The sequence below is a fragment of the Amphiura filiformis genome, unplaced genomic scaffold (genome assembly GCF_039555335.1).
Source record: "Amphiura filiformis unplaced genomic scaffold, Afil_fr2py scaffold_49, whole genome shotgun sequence".
Taxonomy (NCBI): domain Eukaryota; kingdom Metazoa; phylum Echinodermata; class Ophiuroidea; order Amphilepidida; family Amphiuridae; genus Amphiura; species Amphiura filiformis.
The window spans coordinates 765,750-792,491 of record NW_027305513.1 but is presented as its reverse complement, the minus strand read 5'-3'; the positions used below and the strand labels follow the sequence as shown (position 1 = coordinate 792,491).

The following is a 26,742-nucleotide window of genomic DNA, read 5'->3' as shown; positions in this document are numbered from 1 at the left end:
AAATTGTATTTATCAGTCTTTTTTTTTAAACTTGCTGGTCACGGCTACCGCGTGACTCTAATAATAATATTATTGATGATATAATATAATATAATATAATATAATATAATATAATATAATATAATATAATATAATATAATATAATATAATATTATTATTATTATTATTTATATCAGGCTTTTGAGCGATACAACAAAACTATATATTATTGTATAGTTTTTGCAAAATACCCGGATGCAATACAATATTGTTTTTAATATTGTACGCGTTGCGATTACGCCATCGCGCGTCACCATGGTCACGGCACCTGGCAGCACCAGCTCACAGGAGATTTTATAAACAAGTAAAAACACAAATTTAATTTGCGGCAATTCTGGATGATGAATAACCTAGGAAATATAATCCACATTTACAAATTTTGCATGTCTATGAAGGGGGGGGGGGGGTCAAAAGTAGGACTAAATATCATAATAGTTATTCACAGGACACGATGCATTCTAATTTTAATGAAGTCAATCGGCTCAATGTGATGACAAACATCTCGTAGATTCACGCACTCAAGTAGACATTTCAGCCATAAGCATGTTCGAAGAATATTTCGATCGTATAGAATAAAATACAGCATCTTCAGTATATTTTTGGAGGAGTATGTTAGTTTATTACAATCGTGTAAAATCAGAAATGTGACAACACAATGAAGGCGTCCTCCTTTATTATAATAGCAAATGTCCCAGACAAACTAGGGCAAATTTTACAATAATTATTGCTTTCAGCATACAGTTCATTCAAACTCTTACACTTGTATTGTTTTCCCGAGTAGTTAAACAATTGGTCAAAATAATACTTGGTCTTAAAGATTGATCAAAATATTTATTAACATAATACAAAAGACAGTTTTTATGAATTTACACAGATTCCTCTTCGTCATTGCAAAGTTTCTCTTCTCAAGGTTTATTAAAAGAGCATGGTCCAATCAGCACTCAGAAGCCCCAACATTAGCTGGATTTTCAACACCAGCAAACTGCATATTTTTTGTATCAGTGGAAGACCCATATTTTTCTTTTGGATTTTGTAAGGCACAATATGTCTAAAGTGGATTATGACAACAAAATACAAGATAATTTTATAATTTTGAATTAATTATTTACACGGTAAACATATCACCTTTTGGCTCTCATATCAAAAGGTATAAGATATATGGATTGGGGGCTTATATGCTGATAATAGCATGTTGGGAAATCGGCAAATTGTGTCATCAACAAACTCTCGGCAAACCATTGGAGGAGCTATTTCTTAAAGGTACAGTTTATACAACTCTATGTTTGCTATGTTGATTTGTAATTATAAACAATTACGTTATAGCTCTCAAACTACATGAACTACTGTATTTTTCTGAGTAGTATGAAATATAGAATGGTCAGTGGTCATTGGTCCTAAGGCATACATAATTAAAAACAAAGTTAATTATGACGATGAGACAAAAGCATTTACGTCTTACGCGCCACTGTGTGTTCAGAATAACAGAATAAAATATACACTAAGCCAAAAAAGAAACTTATAATTTTTCACAAGGTCGTATCTTAAAATCCTGTCCATCATTCTGAACAACATTAAATTGGTATTGTACGTACTGGGTGCCTATGTATATGATACATGTACTGGGTATACTCCGATACATAATCTAACACTTCACTTCCACGTACAAGTAATTATTGAATAGCCCTAATCACGTCATTTACATTTTTGTCTTAACCTCCATTCACATCATAGTGTTAAAATCCACTACTCAAAATATTGACCAGCCCATCCATTATGACACGATATTGGATAGGCAAAAGACAAAATCATATCTTTTATTCTCTAAATATATATACAATCCAAGGCTAACAACTAGTGGCAACAATATAAATCTATGCAATTAAACCACATTATTGTTGGGAAACATTAAACCTTCAGTATGAATCTCCAAGGCAAAAACTGTTACGACAAGAAATCACACCACTAATTCAAGTCCAACCCTAAACACTAACGATTGTGTATCCATTCTTCCATTTGCATACCACATCTGCTTGATCTAAATGGAAAGTTTTGAATGAAGGCAAGAAAATCATGAATTCATGTATTTTGGAAAAAACAAAACAAAAATACGAATACCTGTTTGACAAAAGCCGCTAACATAATATTATATACGTCTTAAATTATCTTATCTTGTATTTCCCAGAGTATTATATATGATAGTGAAAGACATAGCAAACTGCACATATCTTTTAAGAAACTTAAATTCTAACGCCCCGGTCCTGACATAAACAAAAACATAAAATCATTATGAAATATTAAAACTGGGTAATGGGTATAAACTCCGATACATAATCTAACACTACACTTCGACATACATAATCTGCAAAGCAACGAATCGGAATATATATAACTAACATTACTACACCTTTATTTTACCTTTGCAAGTACGTATTGTATAGACCTTTTCTGTAATTGCCCACTTTTCGTCGTAGATGGGGTAAACATCGATGTCACGTGACAAAAAGTGTCGAAAGCGAGGGAAAATCTCGCCGTAGATGGGGTAATCGTGACAAAAAATGTCGAAAGCGAGGGCGAATTCCATATTTACCCCATCTACGGCGAAAGGTGGGCAATTACTGAAAAGGTCTATAGTTCTTATCATGTTATTCAAAACTTGTACTAGTTATAATTATTACCATTTGCATTTTTATGCTACGATATTGTACATAGAATAATACAACATTATCTGAAGAATTTGTCCCAATGGTCTGTCTTGAAATCCCTGGAACCTCTTAAGGGATCTAGAATGAGCGTTTATGGCGTTTCGACAGTACTTTTTTGGGACATGAGAGCACCTCCACGTATCGAATTGCATTCTGAATACGAAGCATGTCTTTCTGATATCAAATAATTTTCATTTTTTGAAATTCACGATAATATAATACACATTTTATGACAAATTATTAAAATTTGATATTTTTCAAATTTTTGATATATAACAGTCATCGAAATAAATTTTATAAATCTAATGATATATTCTTAAAGTGTATGTAGCTGGGAGGAAAAGCCGACGATCAATTGAAAATTTTGACTTTTTATATTGAAGATATGGATTTTTTTCCCCAAAAGACCTATTTTTTTGGGTGTTTTGGGAAAAAAATCCATATTTTCAATACGAAAGGTCAAAATTGTCAATTGATCGTCGGCTTTTCATCCCACCTACATACACTTTAAGTATAAATCATCAGATTTATAAAGTTTACTTCAAGTACTGTTAAATATCAAAATATCAATTTTAATGATTTGCCATAAAATGTGTATCACATTGCGAATTTCAAAAAATCAAAATTATTTGATATCAGAAGGACATTCGTCGTATTCAGAATGCAATTCGATATGTCTGATGTGCTCTAATCTCCCACAATAAATACTGTCCAAACGTTCATACCCCTTCCCTTAACAATTAAATGTTATGTTAATCATTCGCACTTCTGAATTTATAATAAGATCACTTGCACGTCTCAATATTGGACACCTTTATTGACGTCATCTGGTGGATTTCTTTTGTGCAGCGATACACCAGACATCCACTGCTTTTGAAACAGCAAGCTTGTGATTACGATCGGCCATCCTGTCGAATCCATGTAATCCACGTCCCTTATTCGCTAAGAATGAATTGAATTCAGCCATCAACCTGTAAAGGAAAAAAAACGTTTAGTTTCAAGAATATTTGTTTCATACAGTGAGACCCTAAAAGAACTGTGTTCTCGTGAGAAAAAAAAAAAAAAAAAACCTATCCCGGGTCATTTAATTTGTCGCAGGTGCATGAAATATTCTAACATGGACAGACCGAAGGTATTTCTTATACCTAGTTAAGGAGCTGTTGAAACTGTTTATCCACAAAAATAGCCTATGTAGTTAAATTCAAATTTAGTTAATGGCCTGATCGTTCGATCCTAGCAAGATCTTTATCAAATGCCTTTGATAAAGATCCTGATCGAAAGCTGAGGCCATTAACCAAAATATTTTGAATCTTATTTACGCTTCAACATTTGACAATGTACTGTTCTCCCATGATGCCCAGGTAGAGTACACAAACAGCCAGACGTTACCCTGATCGGAATTGGCTGTGAGGTTTTCGTCCAATGCAACTGCCCCATAATTCAAATGCAGCAACGGAGAGAGCGTATATTTGCCTCCACCAGGAATTGATTCGGGGACCTCTTGCACCTGAGACAGAGACCGTAACCGCTTGACCACGCTGCTCTCTGTGCTTTTTCAATTTCCCGTTGCTACAGACGGGGATTTTTATAATAATTATTATCATTATTATTGATGTTGTTGTTGCTGTCAATAATAATTTTTGACGGTCACCGATTCTTCGCAAAGCACCACGTAAAATGCAAGAGTCGTAATATATGCTTACAGTCTTGGACGCTCTTCTCGTGTGTCTTGCGTTCCCATGGGTATTGTTTTCAATTGGACCACCATAAACTCAAATAATTCAGCTAGGAAGTCTTCAACATTGACGTGTCTTAATCCTTTCAGCACACCTACTTTCTCTTCCTTTGTTAAGGGTTCTCTGAAGTATTTTCCAACTCCTTCAAATGGATCCTGTAGAACCATGTAAAATTAATAGACAAAATATGAATCTAATTCTGGACTCACCAACGATTTTTTCAGTAACGTTGCGACCCGTTCCCCGGGTCTTCATCAGACTGTGCAGAGAATTGACTGATGGTTTGGTCACGTGATAGTAATCGACGAGGAAGTTGTTTCACGGTGGGGTCCCAGGCGTGCGATAGCAGGAAACGGAGACCTCACTTCTTGTTGAGTGCTGGCTGTTTGGCTCTTTCTCGGTGGCTTCTTTAAATCCCTCTCAATTCACCTCTCCTCCTTATCGAAGATGATGATTTCGTCAGGTGTGAATTGGTGGCCAGATTGCCAACTTCCTCGCCTATTACCATCACGTGACCAAACCATCAGTCAATTCTCTGCACAGTCTGATGAAGACCCGGTGAACAGGTCGCAACGTTACTGAAAAATTGTTGGCGAGTCCAGAATTTGATTCATATTTTGTCTAGTTTCTACTACTGGATGACTCAAAATATTCATAATCTTGGAAGTAAAATTAAGTACTAGACATTTTTACAGTAAGAATGGAATGGTCTTATATCATCTACTTGACTACTTTTCTAATCACATGATTCAAATTTAAATTCACTATCAGTGGTGCTCTTTTGATCAGTGCATTTGCCACAATAAAGATTCAATAAAATTCACTTTTCATCGAAATTGAGTTATGCCCGGAATATGAAAGAGGGTTACAAAATTAACATAATCTTTGTTACACATCTGTAGCATGTTCGGATTCGAAGTTCTTTAGGTCTTTTGGGGGAAAATGTATATCTTCAATACGAACGTTCAAAATTTTCAAATAATGCTCGAATTTTCCTCCCAGCTACACTTTAAATACACATCATTAGATTTATAAAGTTTATTGTGAGGACTGGTAAATGTCAAAAATATAAATTTTTAATAATTTGTCATAAAATATGTATTGTATCGCAAATTTAAAAAATCAGAATTTTTTGATATCAGAAGGACATTCCTCGTATTCAAAATGCAATTGAGTATGTCTGATGTACTCTCAGGTCACACAAAATTACGGTGCAAACGTTGCTGTCCGATCTCGTAAGACTAATAATATATAAAACGATTTAAGGGCGTTTTCTGGATTGTAGATATGAAATACGTCACCAAAAACGCTGCGCTCGAAGCTTTGTATGATTTAACCAATATTAGCAATTTATCATGTAAAAAGAGTCCAGGGCTACCATGGTACCTGTTTCTTTGAAGCAAGTCTTCGTTTTGCTCTTTCTACCGACAGTACTTGCCACAAGGACAATATGTGCCGAAGTCTACAATGATGAGCCTGAAACAAAAATAACATAAGAACAACAAATAAAAATCGGCAGTTGTTATCCAGTTGTAAAAATGTTTTTAGTATTTAGTTTGTGAGATCATACTTCTGTATGTGCTGCTGTACGTTCTGTCTGTATGATCGATGTGTTTATCAGGCATTCTCCCAGGTATTCTCCTCGTAAAAAGGAATTAACAACAATTGTGACTTTTAATCTTTCATCGATTCAAAACATCGTAAAGCTTTCTCATTATTGTATCCTATACCAACATGGGTGCAACAAGCGAGAGAGGGGGGACACCAGAGGGTACGCTCAGAGAGTATTGAGAGGCAAGGTTCTACGCTTGACATAAGTTTGGACAATGAGTAACGAAACCCTGGATGTCGATATGTTTTCATGTATGTTTTTCCTTACAAAGAAATTAATCAACCCCTTAAGGGCGTACTACACCCATATATTGGTTTGATTGGTCTAAAAAAATATTTTTTCATTTATAACTAGGCGATATATGCACGGATCATGTGAAATAAAAAAAATATGAAAGAACGTCGTTAAAGTGTCATTTTTCACCTATTTGTCTTAAAGTTGACTGGTTGGTAAGGACGCTTATACGATCCACGTAGTCTTCTTCACAACCGGTTTCTGCCGTTTCTAACATTCATCGATATTCACATATACAGTACGTATTAGACTCGCTACCGGTCCAAAATACGACCTGCCTATGTATATTTAGGGCTGACACGTCAATTTGTATTACCAATAGGAAATACACAGGTCAGACATTTGAGAATAATTCTTTAAGATTTGGGAAAAAAGTTGGTAGCCGCCTCATTATGCTACCTAATCAAAAATGTTGTTGAAATAAAATTAAGGATCGAATGCGTTTTAGTGTCAAAAAGGCAAAATTACCGTCAAACTTTCGCCGAATTCTGAATCCTTGCAGAAGCCCTCAGGCGGGTGCACAGTTAAATCGGGAATAAAAATATCCGACCTTTGCGATCAAAAACAACAAATTACAACATTGGACCATGTTTGGACATACTATAGGCAAAAAAAACACTATTGCCAAATAATATAGAATAGAACATTTGACATCAACTTGACAAACTAATGAAGAAAATGTGCTCCATAAACATTAAGTAAGTGCGCAAAACAATTCCTATTCAAATGCGTGTATAAAACTGAACTAAACATGAGCATGTATGCCTAGCACCTTCTCTTGGTAAAATCCCTGATAAAATCAAGAAATGTATGTTGTGCCTCTTCCCCTCCCCGTGAAGTGGCGTCATGGGGGATCATGGGCGTAGCTAGGAATTTTTAAGGGGGGGGGCAAAGGAGTGCAAGGGGAAACCCTCATGCAAGGGGGAATTTGTGACGAAACAAAATAGGCTCAAAAGTACAAAAAAGACCCTAGTAAAATTCTTCAGGGCGACCGCATCCAAGGGTGGGGCGGACTTAGCCTGAGTCCCTGGCCTCTCACTCGCAAAATGGCGGACAAACATGGCGGCGGCTCGTATACAGCACAGTGCAACGGCCGTGCGTATATTCGAGACTGGAGGATTTAGTCTAGGGGCGGACTTCCCACAGGGGGTGGGGTAGCTTCCCCCATTGCCCCCTTATGTAGGGGCCTACGGCACTGGACGTAGGCCTATGAGAAATTTGCTCAATTCCGCAATTTAAGACATTTTAACAATTCCGCAATTTTAGACATTTTAAATGGTAGGCCCTAATAAAGTGAGTAGAAAAAGTGAACATATTAAATAATAGTAGACCTATTAGGGCCTATACCCCGGGGGTATATTAATACTTGGCTTTTGCAATAATATAGGCCTACGTGCCAAAACTTGCGGCTTGCCCCTTCTCGGCCTGCCTAAAACTGAATACCGGCTGCCATGTAGGCCTAGGTGTAGGGGGATAATGTTTTGGTATGTCGATAGAGGGGTTGGCATGTTAAAGTGGGAGGGCAAAGATTTGTTGGCATGGGGAAAGCAATTCACCGCCCCAGATGGCGAGTTGCGATAATATAAACTGAATCAGCGGTGTAAAGCACGAGTATAGGCCTACAATTCCGCAATTTAATGATAGGCGTACATTTTAAAGGTAACACGGAAAAATAAAAGTAGCCCGGGGTCATAACACTACTAAAATATTCAATAAGCATGATAAGGGGCTCACTGGGGGATTTCCAAATGGTGTAGGCCTACCAACTGAAATTTCTTACCGGTACCTCTTGCATTCCCCTTCCCTTCCCCGGCCATAATCGCCTTTGTTGTCCCTGTTTGTTGTTATAGTATTAGTGGTTTAGCCAAACGCCGAGTACTAAAGACAAAATCTCATCCCGAGAAAAAAATCATCAGACATTTTACACGAATCTGATTACTAGCTAAGCCTATGATAGGCCACCTACATCAATTGGCCTACTGCTGATAGGATCCTATGCCAAATTTATACATTTCAAAAATACCAAATGACAATTGAAATGACTTACCGGGGTATCCTTCACTTTTAGACATTATAAACAATTTTAATTTTTCACACTTTGCTGGGATTACTGGAAAGGCCTTTAAAATTGTATAGATGGGAATGTCTAAATGCGAGCGTAGGGCCTACGTAGCGTGCCGGATAACGTGCAGGAAAATTTTCATGATTTTGACTGCGTAATACTGTAGCCTACCCGTGACGTGACTTCCAAAAGTGCGTGTTATTCAAAAATCAGTCGTGTCCCATTTAATATATGTGCACCAAATATCGCTTTCCCCCCGTCGATCTGCTCAATTTTCCCAAATTCCTTTCCCCCGGCCCGTCTTGGCTTGTCCAATTTTTTTTCCTACTCCATGGCTCCGTATTGGGATTGCCCCATACGCCAGAATTTGAGCTTAAAAATACCTAAATATATACATGCATAAAACACGGCAACTGGTTATGACACAATAGATTGTAGTCAAAATTCGCGTGTCAAAATTCGGATACCGTGGCGAGTGCAGAATTCTATGGAATATATTTGCTTTTTTTTGCCTTGGATAGCGACAATGATAGGTAAGACTCAAAAAATATTAATCCACTTAAAATATTATATCACTGTATCAATTTTGGAGTTCCTAGTTGAAATGGATTAGAAAATAACGACAAAATAGTTACCAAAATCGGCAAATCTTAAGCTTACGAGTCTTATTGAATATGGTGGGTATAGGTGACGAGAAATGCAATTTTTTCAACATTGCTGTAGTATGGTTGTGGTAACCTGTTACCTATGGCTTAATTAAGTTTCAGTGAAATAATGTCGCTAGTTACAAATACAAAATATAGCTCAACATTGAAAATAGAAGCATTTTAACCAGTTCGTTTTTGATAGACGTGGAGCACTGAAAATCACCAAGTTCATGAAGCCATCAGGAACCACTTATTCCCATTTTACATATCAACATTATTTCTCTAATGCGTTGGCAACACGTATCCAAAATTTTAACGAAATCCGTTGATAGCAAGCTTTCCAAAATGAAGTGAATTTAAAGCATGAGTGATGTACCTCCTTTTGGCTTCTATCTTCAAAAGCATGTAAGCTACATTCATACCGATGCCACCAATATAACGAGAAGATTTGCCCTTCATTTTGCATACCACTTTGTCCATTTCTTCACAAAATGCAAAAACCCGCAAAAAATGTGATGGGTGTAGTACCCCCTTAACATGTATCTTTGTCCAAAAAATCAACATTATATGATATCAGGAGGACGTTCCTCGTATTCAGAATGCAATTTGGTGTGTCTAAAGTGCTCTCAGGACCCACAAAAATATTGTGCAAAGATGGGTGACCGAGACCTCAACATTTTTTTAACCTGGCAGTTTTGGGTAAATCAGTCCACATAAAGGCAGCAAAAAATCGTTTGACATTTAAGTTTGATAATATACTGCGCCAAAAAAGTATCCTTACACATGGAAAAATAATATAATCCTGCATATTATGTCACCACGTTGAAGTTACAAGCAATTGAATAGACAGCGGTTCAGTTTTAAAAGTGACAAACTGCCCTATACAAGGCGCAAAAAGATTCCAACAAGTGCAAGAAAGAGACAACCGTTTCTTCAATGAAGCTTTATTTAAAGCAGTTTTTATTTCAGTTTTACTTCTCTGTACTTTCCATAACTTTCATTTAATTTGCCAGCTCTTTTGTTTCAGTTTTCTTTTGTTTCTTTTGTTTTAAATTAAAGGCACGCATAAATAAGCCATTCACCATTCTCAAACCAAATGTCTAGTCCGTGGAGTATTGAATAGGCCAGTTTCCCAGCAAACACAAAACGTTTTCGACATCATTCGCAAAAGGTTATAAAAGGTTGTCAGAAAACGTTTAAATGTCGGGTTATATAAAAGGTACATTAATGGCATATAACGTTTTCATAACATTAAAAGACATTTGTTGATAATCTACTGCCCAGCAAACACAAATGTTTTGCAGAAAACGTTTAAATGTCGGGTTATATAAAGGGTATAAAAACGTTTTAATTACATTCCAAAAACATTTTTGAAAACTTGATACAAAACATTCTAAACAGAATGTTATTTTGGGGTTGAAAAAATATTTTGCAGACATGTTTTCCCAAAATATTTGCAATAACGTTTTAAAAACGTTTTCATTACATTTATATAACCCGACATTTAAATGTTATTAAAACGTTTTGAAAAAAAATATTTTAAGAACATTTCTGTGTTTGCTGGGTGTAAACCTTTTAACATAATGTTATTGAAGTGTTGACAAAATATTTCGCAAAAATGTTTGCAAAATTAATTTATACAATAACAATTCGAAAGCATTAAAAAAAAATTGTTGTAGTGTGTTTTCATACAAAACGTTTTAAAACGTTTTCATGACCTTTATATAACCCGACATTTTAATGTTATTAAAACGTTTTTACCTAAACCAAAACCCAAAATATAACTTATTTAAAACGTTTTTAAAACGTTTTTGTGTTTGCTGGGTTGGCACTTTTAAAACTGGACCTTCGTCTAATCAAATGCTTGTAACTTCTTGAAGTCATATTGGATTCAGTGGGGTGTCATAATGTGCCGGATGAGTGCATCTATTAAATAAATAAAGTAACCCAAATATGGTTTAGTTTTAAAATTAGGATTTTTCTTCCAAGTGTAAGGATACTTTTTTGGCGCAGTATAGTTTGCCACGTGCATACTACATACCTTGGGATTGAGTTGCAATTGTTGTTCTTTGGGCAGACTCAACACATTTTCCAGATAATCCTTAATGTACATCTCTGGGTCGCCACCTGTCGAAGAGAGGAATCCAATGACAGTCTCTGACACAGTAAGGCAGTCACGAAGAGCCGTGATGGAAGTGAGCTCGGACAGTATATCCTTCCGAAGAGCGATGGACAATATCTCCTGTTAAAAATTGTTTTGTATACAGTTAGGTTAGGTCTGTTAAGGAGATTGCTACAATATTGTGGTTATTAAAATCCGAGTAGCTGAATCTAAAGGAAAGCCACATAATAGAATAGTGCCAGTATAAAGGTCAGTTAAAATTCAGGCCGAGATCGTTTTAAACTTGAATGTACAATAGTACCATGTGTCATTTTGAAACGGCATAAACTTATTTAGATTTTCAAATATACAATTTCTGCTATGATATTTCAATATCAATATTACAAATCATTTCAAAGAAATTGTGAAATAAATTTGATCGCCTTTAACTGCTTCAATTCATAAAAAACACTCTGACTGACTGAAGCTTTAACTGTCTCGACTAAATCATTTTAGCTGGCCTGGCCTATATCGGCATTAATTTAGATGGCCTGAAGCTTTTTATTGGCTTGACCATGAACCTTTAACTGGTCTAATGCGGCCTATACACGATCAATATCAAAACCCTAGATACAAGAGTGCTTACACAATCTGCCATTGTGCACTGTACACACGAACATCAATAGTGATTTTTATTGTCCAACCATCAATAATATCCGACTCTAATTTACAGGGGCAAGTGCTATCTACCAAAAAACGTTTTAAAACGCAAAAAGGGGCCAAAGTTAAAAAATCTTTCCTGTGTGGCTTTTCACCCTTTTTTAAACTTGGTCCCATTTAATCATAATAACATGAAGAACGGGTCATAATTTTTCCATGCAACAAAATTAGCACTTAATAGTTTTGAGACTGTTCGAAAGCGGTGCAATATGACTTAGGCTATATCAATGTATGTAGGCCTATTATCAAAAACATTATAGAAGGTGTATATTTTATTATATTGTGTGTTTATATAAAGAGTAGTGTACATCTCTACATAAGGCGCAGAATCCAACATGACGATGAAAAATGTAAGAAAGTGAGTATTTGCTACTTTTTCTTAAATCAAAATACATTATAACGTCTATACGGAAATACTTCAATCACGCACGAACATTAATTCATTTACTCTACGAAATAAACACTGACAACTAAGAAAACCAACAGGTATAGATGACTCTGTATGGGTCTTTAGAAACTTTCATAAATGGTACCAAGTTTAAAAAGGGTGAAAAGCCACACAGGAAAGATTTTTAAACTTTGGCCCCTTTTTGCGTTTTAAAACGTTTTTTGGTAGATATTGATACTTTTTTGAGTTGGATATCCATATTCCGCGGTTAGTGGTTCTTTGTAGCCATGCGAGGCAAACTAGTTGGATATCCATTATCGCGATTATTGGTTCTTTGTAGCCCTGCGGGGTAAACTACTTGGATATCCATATTTCGCGTTTTGGTAGATATTGATGCTTTTTTGAGTTGGATATCCACGGTTAGTGGTTCTTTATGGCCCTGCGGGGCAAAACAGTTGGATATCCACATTGCGCGGTTAGTGATTCTTTGTAGCCATACAGGGCAAACTAGTTGGATATCCATATTTCGCGGTTAGTGGTTTTAGCGACCCGTAACCACCCCAACCAGCTACATACCTCATCCAGCTATTTTACTTATCAAAATACTAGTGTCTACCCATCATGACGAAGCTCCTACTTCCGGTAATACCACACACAATTTATACTGGTGTGTTTATAGTGCAAATACAATATCCTTCGGTTGAGAAGGATATCGATCTACCCTACATACATATACTGCTAGTGTTTATCCGGATAATTTCTGACCGGATAGAAATTTACCGTAATGTACCGCACATCTGCTCCCACTATAAACACGCTCGTACACATAACAAATGCACTACGATCAAATAGGTTGATGACAACATTTGATTGAAATGACTGCACTGCACTATGATTTAGTGAAGGACACCGGTTCAAATCCTTTGTTTAGAGCCAATCGATAAAAGCATGCAGGGCCTCTATATGACCTTCATCCAGTAAGGATCAGCCAAGCACGAAAGGTTTCTTGTTTAGCTCAACTTTTTTCTTCAAGTATTTATTACCGTAGGCCTATAATCATAATGCAGGCCTAAATCAAGTGTACTGAGAGAGTAGGAGGATTTGTTTGATATTATTCTTGATTTTGATTAATATTATAGTCATACCTGCTTGTTTCCTTAGCATCGGATATTAAAATTACAATTCTCCACATACACATTCCAGTTTGCAAGAGAAGATGTAAGAAAAGCAGGAGAACAGAATTACATCTTCTCTGGTATAGTACAAAGCTGTCTTTTTATAGTGTTACAAAATATTTACACAACCACCAACTATCAAAAGACTGTGGGTTCTGGATTCTAGTCCGAGTAATTAATGGATTATTGTGTCATAATATGCCTACTGCGGTTGAAATTGCATACGATGATTCTACACTGACGTATAGAGAACATCATTCACAAACTTTCACACTTCTCGGACCTAAAGGTTATAAGGGATTAAACGCTTGAATGATGTTGTTCATACTTGCATCTACCGCCGCTATTGCCATCGCTCGATGCTAGCCATTCCAATATGCTTCTTGCGTGCAGTGTGCAAATAAACGAGTTAGGTGTGAAGCATGAACGAAAGATTATCATTGTTATACGTCAACAGATGCCCATAGGTGCTAGTATGAATTTCCATTTGGTATAATTGGGCACTTCGGGGTTCAATATAGATTATATACAATTAAGTATGATATATTTTCGATGGTAAATATATTTCACTTTAAAAGTTTTTAGTTTTCATAATTGCAATTTGTTAATATTATATAAAAAGCGGGTATAAGTCTATAATTGTAAGAGTATCCGATCATTTTGAATTTTAATAAATGCGAAACGCCGGCGGTAGTGACCAGCAAGAACTGCGATTCTTGCAGCCGCGATTCTTGCAGTAGTTTTTATGAATAGAATACAATAGCGGATACAATAGCGAATACAATAGAACTCTATTACGGGCAAATAAACCTTGTCGCGTTGCTAAATTTCACTTCTTCTTTTTTCATTAACTAACCGTTATTTTTTAAACTTTGGGAAAACTTCGACGCGAGGTTTTTAATGTACTAGATTTTGGGAAATGAGGCTTTTGAGATCTGCAGAAAAGGATATGATATAGCCCCTAAAAGGACCATAGTAATGGCGCACTACAGGCATCGTTTGTTTTTAAACCAGATCGAATTTAGCCATACAAATGGGTACAGAGAAAAGAAAATCAAATTAAAAGCGGATTTACTCGGCGCACTAAATAGTGCTCCGACACAATTTAGAGTAAAAATCTCTGATATTTTTAGTTTTGCGCTCAATCACTCGATATCGAAGAAAAAGACATGTGCATTGGAGTCAGAGACTAGATATACGTAATTCATCATGCTTCCGTTTATTGTCTAGTCGTATTTTCAAACTCAAAACACCTACTTATGACAGGTAATTGTTGTTTATCTTAAATGGAAATTCAATGTTTCTGATCGTAAAGATAGAGATTGTTGTAGCTGGTATATCAGTATGACACCATGGATCATTTTGTATATTGCAGTGTTGCTTTGTGTGGTAACATTAAAATCCCACTCGTAAGTAGTCGTAGTCTATCCTGCCCTCTACTAAAGTTCAGTGACCTGATCTTGAAAACTTTTACCAGTCGAAAAAGGATTTAAATAGCCAAATGATTACTAGCCAACACTTTTGTGTATCACAAGTGTCATTTAAAGCCTTAATGTACGATTTCCATCAAATTTCAAATTGGTTATTCTATACTCAAAATGCTGAAATAATACTAGTAATAATGTAGGGTAGGGTTTCTGTCGAGTTTGAGCTGAAATAGCAAGGTATAGTGAAAAAAAACCCTACTGGTTATTTTGACCGTTTAACATGCAGTTCTATAACAGGACATAAAGTCATAGTTTTATGAATTATGATTTTATGTCGAACTTTGCTCTGTTGACTTACTAGCACAACAAATTTGGCTGATTCCATTTAGGTGGAAGTTGGGACATGTGTAAATCAGGTTTGAAAAAACTTAACCAATTTCATATTATAAGATCGTACATTATGGCTTTAAGGGTATACGAGATATTGTTGGTCGAAGCAGCCAAAAAATCGTTTTTCATTATCTGAATCAACATATTTTACAAAAGTTCAGTGATATTTGAATTCTTTCACACGCTCGCTATGAATTGAGCAATGCAATTTTTGCTAAAGCTCACTACCATTCGCAAGATGCTGTGAACTACTTTTTTTCTGCTGCTTCGACCAACAATACATCGTATAACCTTAAATGAGCCTCTCGACTATATTTACCTGAGGGTTTACGCTCTTTCTGATTGCTTGGAATACCCTATTGCTGAGAGCCCCTTCTCGGAAAATCAACTCCTCTACTCTCTTTGTAATCAGCGGTCTTCCTCTGACGTAATGATCTTCTATTGCCCGCTCTAAATTATCCAGGTTAAATGTCAATGAACTTTCTTCTAATGTACGGCAGCAATGTGCATGAATAAGGGGTAGGAGTTCCTTGTTCAAATCATAAGCCACGAGATGTGAATTCGTCACACTTCCAGGAGGAAAAAAAGATGTTCGGGGTTGCATTTGGGGGTTTATGAATAAATAAATAAATAAATAAATAAATAAATAAATAAATAAATAAATAAATAAATAAATAAAAATATACTAGCCTTCCTTGGAATTGTCTCAAATCCTGGTAAAATTGAATGAAGGCATTGTGACATTCAATGAGGAAGTTCACCAATTCAGTAGAGCACAGACCATCACCGGTTGATGTAGGAAGAAACACGACCAGATTGCAATTCTTGAAGTCCAACTTGCCTTTGTATTCATTCGGTATGCTTGCTGAAGCAGCTGTGTGCGTGATGGCATGAAAAAATTGATCCCAGTAATGTGTGGTTATAATTTTATACTAACTTTTATCTGCATTTAGTTTTTAACGATTTAGTTAGTGTGCAAATTTTACACGTGAATTCTCTTTTTGAGGCGGACAACAAGCATATAATAAAACAAGTAACAACCATGATAATCGTAGACTTCAACACTTAGAATTTGAAGGTAAAACAATGAACAATACAAGAAATTTACCTAGCTCATTCCCTTCTATTTCGATCACTTGGTTCCATGCAGTTAGAAAGCTTTCCATTAAACGTGTGGTCTTTTTGTCAGCATCATACGCTACATTTGAAATTAAAACAACAACAACGATGTTCTGATGTGAGTGATAGTTCACATGGCGGCTTTAAGACATATTACTGACAATGGTATAGATAGGCCTAAATCCTTGACATTAGTAGCTTGGAACATTTTTTTTCCTCATCACAGTCACTATCATTGACCTTAGAACCCGCTCCACTCATGACATAAAACATGTTATTGAGTACGTAAATCTTGGAAAGGTTTACAAATGGAGTGGTAGTTAACCATTTTTGCATCAAATTCACTTGATTACTCACTTAATTAAAGAAACAAAAAAATAAGAGATCCCATGAAAACAAAATCACAAAACTTTAAATTAGCACAGGCATTACTCAAGTTTCTGAGGGGCAGTGGTACTTAGCCCTAGCAATATTGTAACATTTTCACATAAAACAGATTTGTCTCCTTTTAATTTTGACCCTAACAATGCGTGTTACTCCGTCGATCGTGAATGAAGTCAGTCCTTGAGATGTGTTATGATCATCCCGTACGGTAGGTACGTACATTGTACTATGAACATCGCATACGCGTTCGACGAGTATTTCGAACGTATGAATAAAACGACTGGGCATGTAGTTTACAGCACCTAAAGCCATGATTTCTGCAGGGTACATTTGCATAAAAATCAGAACTTTGAAAAACGCTGGGTGTCCTCCTCAGTGAATGTTACAATATTGATTCGATGAATCATATGTGATGCGATCAAATCAGTCGGAACTCGGAAATATTGATTTTGAGATATAGCCAAACAAAGCAAATATTTCTTTTTGTTTCCTGTTGTTTTGGAAACTCTTTAATTGCTCAGATCTTTGGAACTGGTTGCTCAATTTCAATGGAGTTTTCTGCAAAATGCAGGTTTGTAAATGTTTTTAAAAATCTTGTAAGAAACTGAAAATATAATATTTCCGAGTTCCGACTGATTTTGCTTGATCGCATCACATATTATCCTTACACCTGTGTGTTTATAAATAAAATTAAACAAATAATATGCATTATGCTCTATAGTAACTTACTTGCGGAAAGTTTTCTGGCTTCTACTAGGTCGACACATCTATGATACCGTTCAATTAGAAGGCGTTGCAAGCGAATGATATCCGGCAAGTAGATCATTGCTCTCAGTACTGGCTCCTGAAGTTATAAATCATACAAATAATCACCTATAGCAGTTCAGACATCAATAAATGCCAGAAGGCTTCATTTTAGCTTTATTTCATGCTCCATTTTCGTCAAATGCTGCTTTCTAAATTCTAACATTCAAAAATGTCCTCCCCATGTTCACGTTTATAAAACGTGGCTTATTCGCACAAAGGGTAGGGTAAAAGACAGAAGGTGCCGCTTAAACACGTCCGCCACAAAAAAATATTTTCCGGCCCTATCTGACGGGGGAGAAAAGTGTTTAATGCTAAACACCCGTTGATCTAAATACAATATAAAACGTACTAAAAAGAAGTGTCGTTTGTTATGATAGCTGTGTCCTGGAGCTCTACTATGTTGGTGGTGTTTTCTCAACAACTAAAACCCCAAAGAAAAAACTAAATTTTGAAATGCGAGGTAAACTATTTACTTTCGAATCACGGGTATTAGATGACAACAGATCGAGTATCTGTGTAAGATCGCAAGATCGCCATTCAATGAACTATTCTGAAAAACAGAACAGCTACCCCCTTCCCTCTATTCATTAGGTGTAGGGAAACCGTGATTTGAATTAATGCATCAGGGAGTTTAAAAAGGTATTTTCTCTACTTTTAACTGTACTTTTAAATTTGCATATTTAATTTCATGTATACCTGTTGAATGAATGCATCCAATAGTTGGTATTGTTTCTGTCCACTTTTCTGCCGTTCACTATCCATGTATTGGTGCAATGTGGCAACACTTATTCGGGGTTGGTATTGCCAAGCTACTGGCAACGTTGCGAGTCGTTGTACATCTCCCACTGTGGCGGCCTCCAGTGATTCAGGTTTGTGGAGAACTTGTAGCACTACATCTTTTTCGTCAGCTTGCAGGTCTCTCTCGGTCTTTAAGCAACATTTAGATACGAGCCCATGGTCCTGTATTTGGAAATAATAGGAACATTTATTGTTATCAATTAATAACTAGAATACACTCAGAAGTGGCTGAAACATCTTGCAGTCACCGGATAAAAATATACCTTTATAGTGCGGTTTATTATTTCTAAAATTTATAATACCGAGAGTAAACTGTTTATTGCATAACGAGACTTAGGAGATTACAAGAGAGATGTGGGTTGAATGAGCAAGAGTTTTGAATTTGAAAAACAAATGCAGAATGCAAGTGGCATATTATTATTATTATCATTATCATTATCATTATCATTATCATTATCATTATTATTATTATTATTATTATTATTATTATTATTATTATTATTATTATTATACGAGTGTCATTGCCTTCCAAACTAACAAACAAAATAAATTATTGTGGTAAATTCACATACTTTTTATGTAAATAAATTCCTCAGGTTTGTATCTTCGAATCAATTGGTATAAATATTTGCTTGGCAAAACCAGTACTCTAATATTTATTTGGCCCCCTCTTTCTGATCTACATCGCTTCCCATGTCGCAAGGGCAAATCATGTCGTCAATTGGGAGGACTCCAAGATACTTGTCAAAGAGCATGTCAGGTCCAGAGAAGTACAGAAATCAATGGAGATCAGAAAGAGGGGGACAAAGACCATGAATAGAGAGGAAGGCACTTATTTCCTAAGTCACGTATATGACCCACTTTTGAAGACTGGAGATAAGACCACTCACGACCAGAAGTCAGTTTCCCGGGAAGGTAGATCAGATGGTCACATCTGATGAAGTCCTTCGACAAGTAGGACGAAATATTAAAGTAAGTATATACTTTGGCCAAGCAAATGAATATATGAATACAAAAGCCACCTAAGTCCATACTTTGGCCAAATTGAGTTAAGCATGGGAAATTGTTGCTATACATAGGCCTGTCATATGTATGGAAGAACAACTCAAATTCATCCTCTGTGTCTATTGAGCATGTGAAAAATAGCATGTATGAAAGAATCACCCAATTCCATGATTTGAGTCTTGTAACACATTGATTGAAATCCAGTATGTATAAAAGTCCACTTGTAACACATTCATTGCTAGAGAGTGACTTTTGAACCAAAAATGGGTTTAATAAAGGAAAGTGTGTGGTTTATATTACATGGCAGAATGCTTATCAACATACATACCTGTGTGCTTTATTTTGTATTATCTTACTAGTGGTGATCTCATTCTAACATTGTTGTCTTTGTATATGATTCAAAAACCACCCAAGTCCAAAATTTAAAATGAACCCCACGAAGTCCCTGAAATGCTAATCGTCATACCTAATACAGGTTAATCCACTCATTTGCACGTAAAACTTACTATATTGACCAGGTAAATCTAACTGAAGGAATTAAAATGATACACAGGTTTTTCTCTCAAAATCACTTCCCATGGACTTGGGTGGCTTTTGTATTCATGTATTCAAATACACCAATAGGTATAGACATTTGATAATGTGAATTTGACGTGTTTTGTATATATCGAGGGTTGAGAACTGGAAAGTCATAACTCATGTTAGGTAAGGCTTGCTGGTTCTCAACCATCGATATGTATTGCATAAATCTGGCGTGTGAAATGTGCTTAAACGATGGCAATTAAAGATCAATTTATTGCAACACATTAATTTACTTTTACACTTCTTTATTTTTAATATGGATTGCATAATACATACTTTTGCAAAAGGGCTGATAAAGTTTGTGATGAAGTTCTGCTTCCATGTCTTATAGCGGTAATCTGATTCCAACAGTGCTTCCTGCTGAGTGGGCAACGAAGCTCCTTTGATAAAGAGAAGTGGAAAATATTAAAGTTTAAACAGTTGAAAATCACAAATTAGTTCTAACCCAGCAAACACTAATCGTTTTTTAACATTTTTTACTGGTGGTTATATTTTAGGTTTTGGTTTTAGTAAAAACGTTTTAATGTCGGGTTTTATAGAAATCGCGAAAACATTTTAAAACCTGTTGTATGAAAACACACGCCAACAACATTTTTAAAATGATATCAAAATTGTATTGCCATTATTGTTTGGAAAAATGGTTTGCCAAATATTTATTTGGTCAATACTTAAATAACATTATGTTAGAATATTTTGGTGGAATCTTTCAAAAATGTTTTTGAATGTATAAATGAAAACGTTTTATACCCTTTATATAACCCAGCATTTATACGTTTTCTTCGCGAATAATGTCAAAAACGTTTTATGTGTGCCTGGAAGTTCTAAGCGGCAGATATAAAAATATGCAAACTATTTTCATTTTACTTTTGTTACTCATGCCCAAAAGAAAATTAGACTGTTTTCTTATGACCTCCTGATAGTGCTCCGTACAGGTCTTTGTATTGAAGATGACTTTTGACCATAAATAAATCCAAACGATTTCATGATAGATCTTTCAACCAATCAACGAAATACAAACTAAGTATAACAATAAACATAATGCATTGCCAACATTGGAGGCTGTTGGCGGCCCAAAGGAAAATACTATAATAATAGAGATGACAAACTAGTAGACAACCTCATTGAACCGATGTATCAAAAGACAAAAGTGTGCTATATAATGGTTGTCAATATCAAGATATATATATGTGGTTAACGGTTAGATGCTTCAAATTCTTTTCGTTCCTTCCTCTTTTTCATAGATGCATCTAACATAACAATTGGGGTCGGCGGTCGATCTATAATTTATCCTACCTTCCGTCCTCTTCATTGGCTGAGTTATCAGTATCTTGTTCAACACTAAGTGGACCAACAAGACGCATTTCTTGTCAGACATACGAAAGTTAGTTTTCAGACGTCTCACTTTAGAAAGTATGACTTTCCATAGATAATCGCCAAGGTCAACATCTTCAGATTGCCTTCGTGGAAGAATGTTTTGCATCGCCTGTTGATAAACAATAAAGCAGCTATTTTTACAACCAGATGCAGAACATTCTACAGATAATTATGAATCAGATTTCCGCGTGAACATTTTGAACAATTACATGTGCTTCTCAACTTATCTAATGACCAACACGTTACTCGCAGTCGAGTCGACGCTTGATCCACTGTTATTAGTTAATACAACAGGAGTTATTAATGGGTTTGACGAGATGATGAGATGTTTATCAGTTATATTAGAGTTGTTATGATCAAATTGATAAATTTCTGTTTCCCACAACGATAATTTATTCTAGCTTAGCTAAAAAATGTTGTTGTGTTGGCCTCGGCGTCCATTTTTTTTAAATACATTAAAAAAAGGTTTTATTATTATCTTTAGCAAAACAAAATTGAGGGGGTAATAACCCGTAGCCTATTTTTGATCCCCTACGTTCGCTAAAAAGATTGGATAGTAGATAGTAAAACTAGCCGGCACTCAACTTAGGCTAGCTATAGCCTTGATAGGACCTACTCACTGAATCATAATTTCCATGGCTGTTATATTGTTTACTTCAAGAAAATGTTCAACATTGGGAGAACAACACATTTGTTTTCCTTTATCAATAACAGCGTGGTGATTTAACGATGAACACTTAAAATGCACATGTGCAAAAGGAATATTCTCAATTAGTCATTTGCCGACAAAAATGTTTACATTTGTGACAAAATACTAGTATTTTTGTCTATAACCATGCTTAACTCAATTTGGCGCACACTATCAATTGCAATAAAGAATTCTGAGGATCTTCATCAGTTTCAGCAATACTGGAAAACAGCTTTGACCGCTAAGAGCAGATTAATAAATAATAAAAATGTAAATTAGAGTAATTGAGTCAGATAATTTCGGGAGGTGCAATTTGATACTAATAATATAAAAAAGAGGACTCCTTGTACTTATGCGGCCTATACACGATCAATTTTATTGATCAATATTGGGGACCCTAGAGGCAATAGTGGATACAAAATTTACCATTGTGCACTAATGTTCATGTGTATAGTGCACAAAGGTAGATTTTTGTATGCACTCTTGTATCTAGGGTCTTTGATAGTGATCAAATTGAACGTGTTTGGGCCGCCGCATAACACATCACGCATCAGTTAATTTCAATCGTCTTAAATGTTTGAAGTTTCCATTTCATTTAATAAAACTGGCTTTACAGGTCTATCAAAATGTATTGTTTAACCAATGTTTAAAGAAGTCCTCTTACTTTCATCTCCCGTGGTTCCAGTAGCAACTTTTGCAACGGCTGTCGTAGGTAATCCTTTGGGCTACATTGGATGGATAACATTGAATGAACCACTACTGCAATGATCATCTGATGGTCATATGACTGCTTGGGTGCCACGACAAGGTTGTAATTCCCTTCTACGTGAAGCAGGTTTCGAACTAACCGAAAACCAAATTCCTATAGATTAAAAATATAAAGAGTATACCTTCAAAATAAAATTCATAAAATTATCTTTTCCGACATCTATGGTAATGATGACGAACGACGGGCGTGGTTTTAATCCACATTATTATGACAAGAATCATCATACCAAGCATCATACTAACCTTGTTTTCGTATGGTCCATCCTGGATGACACTCGTTAGGGTTTGCTTCATCTGCAAAGACAGAAATAGAAGGACAACAATCAATAATATGCCTAGGTAGTAGGCCAAAATCAATCAAATGGTATAAAACCCAACCAAATGTAAGAAGATGTTAGGAACCAACAAAACGGAGGTTGCAGGTAATCACAGTCTTTATTTAGATATTTAACAAGCTTTCGGACATTTTCCTTCATCAGGTGAACCTGAAACCAATCCATACAATCAACAAAACAGTAAAGAGTATATTCTTAAGATTCGTATACTATTTGTTGTTTTCGTGTATGCATTGGTTTTATTGATAAAAAACAATGTCCGAAAGCCTGTCAAGTACCAGTAACTAAATAAATAATTTAACCTGCATGCAATGTCCGTTTTGTTGGTTTCCAACTACTTTCACTCATATAATTCTTATTGGAAACACCAAGCTCCGGGGGGTCTCACCCTGGTTGAAGGTATACGTAAATGTGCCACTGTTTTGGGGTACCTTTTCAGCGATTTTGGTATATCGATGGGTGGGTGAAGTAAAGACAAAGGCGCATTTTTGCAAAAGTACCCATAAAATCTCCCAATTAGGGTAATTGTGTCATTTTATGGTGTTTTGTGTTGAAAATTGGTATACTGACGGGTAGCATAAACAGCAAAAAGTAGGTATAGAGAAAGTCAGCATCCGAAAGTCTGCGTGGCACATCCCCGTTCAAATTATTTGATGAGACCACCCCCCCCCCCCCCCTTAGGCTCCAAGCACCAAATATGTCCGGAGAAGTGCAAATATCTATATTGGAAGGCCTATACAATTAAACGAATATACACAACACAAATTACAAAAAAATATCTACCTTTTCTGTTGATCGCATTTCTGTGTCCAACGAAGCATTTGAAAGGGTAACCTCTCTAAATATTGCTAGTAACACTACTGCTTCCTTTTGGCTGTCTGGGCAAACCAAAGCCTACAAATAAAGGGAGTAAACACATAATTATGAAAAGAAAAAGGATGTTAAATATTTTATAGTTAATTGCTTTATTTAATTCGACGTAGTCACCGGTATTGACTGAACAGCTTTTTCATCAAGATTAAAACCTGATTTGTAGCCTTCAAGCGCAATAATGATTATCCGCACATTTTTTGTTGATTTCGTTTTGCCGAAAATTAACATTGCTTTTAATTGAATACATGAACACAAAACCAAAGTCCATGGAAAGTGATCTTTAGAAAATTAAAAAAACTGTGTGACTTCGTGGAGGTCATTTTGTATGCCGGACTTGGGTTGTTTTTTAAATTACAAAGTGTATTCTTTACCCTTTGCTCTCAGTCTTTTTTTTTTTCTTGTGCTGTGCCAATTCGGCTTCATTTCTGCGTTTTTTATCACTTCATCACTGTTGCTATCACCTCAATTTAGCACGTCTGCCATCTTGCCCAATTTGCGAGTGCACTATAATATGTGTGCAAAAACCACCCAAGTCCTGGTGGTTTTTGGACTTCACATGCTCAATAGACGCACGTAGAAGGTGGTTTGAGTTGTTCTTTTATACATGTGATGGGCCTATGTATAAGCAACAATTTCCCATGCTTAACTCAATTTGGCCAAAGTATGGACTTGGGTGGGTTTTGTATTCTGGTAATGAATTGGTAATTATAGATATCCATTGATGTTCAAACCTGCGCTGCATCAATAAATGGCTGAATTTGCACCACATTCACATTTGACAGAGACTGGTAAAGAGCGTCTCGCACGTTCATGTACGTTGCACCAGTAACAACGAATCCATCGAATACTCGTTGAATCTGTTAAAAGGACAATATGACATAAAGATAACCGTGGATTTTACAAGGAAAAAGCTAAACAAACAAAAACATGTGGTTTTTTGGAGTGGTAAGCAAAATCCACAGGCCTCGTCGCGCGTTAACACAAATCGCTGATCACTACAATGGATCAACATGTAGCACCGACTTGAGGTGCATATGAATACAACCTTTATGCGCTGAACAAATTCATCAGGATCGGTAAAATAAAGTCAATCAAAAGGTTCTTATTTCTGATCCAATAAATTGCACTTACTGTTACGTTTCGATGCTCCGTGCCTATGACCTTTGCCTCCCCCAACCGATGACATGGTTCCTCTCTGCGACATGATGGCCGATTTATGAGTGGTTGTAAGCGATTCTTTCCTGCTTGCTCTGGTGACTGTTTTTCCAAGTTCGTTTTCTGCTTCCGCGCGGTGCTCGTCCAGTCGAGTACCAAGTTTCCTTCCTGTCTCTCCCACGTATGCAAGATCACAATTCAAGCAAGGAATATTGTATATAGCTTGACGATTAGCAAGACAGATATAAACGTTGGGTCAAGGAGGCTATAGAGATCAGGAAGAGAAGGGGTGCCACCATGAACAGAGATGAAGGTCAATTTCAACTTTCTCACATTTTTGATGAACTGCTACATCCTGTGAAAAATCCTCAAAACATCCAACAGGAAAAAAAAATCAACTGGCAACACCAAATCAATCACCAAGAAATCAATAGGTGATTGGATGACCAGTTCACAGTAGCAGTCTTCATTCAGTGTTGATAAAGATAACAGATTGGTTATCGAAACGTACACAGTACGTGCAATTTATTGGATCAGAAAATAAGAACATTTTGATTAACCTTTATGCGCATTTTGCACTGTAGCTCGGAATACAATTTGCCGACTTTACAAGCGGTTTGTGGTAGACGGTCACAAATATCAATACAAATATTTCTTTTACGATTTCGCAATCTTGTCTGATGGCTTGATCACAGATGAACTGGTCCACTCTCCCGCGAAACTGAGTTGCTAACGAGGCATCCTCGTTACCCGGAAGTGATTGTGATTGTAGCAGTGGGTCATATACATGATCTAGAAAGTATGCACCCTCGTCACGGTTGAGTGATTTGGATTGCCTCTCTGATTACACAGCCGTTGACGTTAGTCACGGCTGTGTCTTTTTTCTTACAGGTTCTTTCTTTCTTCTTCTTCTGTCAATTTTTCATTTGCTCTAGCACTCACATGCTTACATCGATTTTGACCTAACTTGGTCACAATAATCATTGACTGTGCCCCTACAAGTTACATGAAACTCATGGGGTCAAAGGTCACGCAGAGGTCATAGGGGTCAAAAACATGACTTCAACTAAAAATGCATCTTCTCCCACAACTTACGTAGGACAGCGACACCACTAGCACACATGCATTGATATTACCCAGTATCTATGTGGTGTACACAGATTTGGAATCAAAGGTCATTAAGGGGTCACTTCCGGTATAAAACGAAATACCTTCAAAAAATTTTATTAGCTAAACAAAACATAGGCCAGTAACGGTATGTTCACATATGAGTTGCAGTAACCCAATGAATATGTGATATTTTTTATATGGGGTCAAAGGTCATAAAGGGGTCACTTCCGGTATAAAAACGAAATACCTTTAAAATGCATCTTCTCCCACAAATTACGTAGGACAGTGACGCCACTTGCACACATGTATTGTAATTACCTAGTGTCTATGGGGTGTACACAGATTTGGGATCAAAGGTCATTAAGGGGTTACTTCCGGTATAAAATGAAATATCTTCACAAAATTTTATTAGCTAAGAAAAACGTAGAACAGTAACGGTATATGCACACAT

The 26,742-nt window shown here is 36.1% G+C and overlaps 2 protein-coding genes across 2 annotated transcripts; both read right to left on the bottom strand.

The window, feature by feature from the left end:
- Positions 1-3,457: 3,457 nt before the first annotated feature.
- Positions 3,458-15,897, bottom strand: LOC140144318 (E3 ubiquitin-protein ligase rnf213-alpha-like). The gene is made up of 5 exons (XM_072166144.1): positions 15,613-15,897; positions 11,134-11,334; positions 5,864-5,953; positions 4,445-4,632; positions 3,458-3,712 (listed from the first exon to the last, which is right to left on the bottom strand). Exons 1-5 carry the CDS (start codon positions 15,895-15,897, stop codon positions 3,565-3,567), a joined length of 912 nt encoding a protein of 303 aa, XP_072022245.1. The 3' UTR covers positions 3,458-3,564.
- Positions 15,898-16,351: 454 nt separating this feature from the next.
- Positions 16,352-25,230, bottom strand: LOC140144317 (uncharacterized). The gene is made up of 10 exons (XM_072166143.1): positions 25,204-25,230; positions 24,758-24,883; positions 23,937-24,047; positions 23,062-23,112; positions 22,715-22,912; positions 21,282-21,471; positions 20,265-20,368; positions 18,300-18,563; positions 17,526-17,640; positions 16,352-16,491 (listed from the first exon to the last, which is right to left on the bottom strand). Exons 1-10 carry the CDS (start codon positions 25,228-25,230, stop codon positions 16,352-16,354), a joined length of 1,326 nt encoding a protein of 441 aa, XP_072022244.1.
- Positions 25,231-26,742: the final 1,512 nt, after the last annotated feature.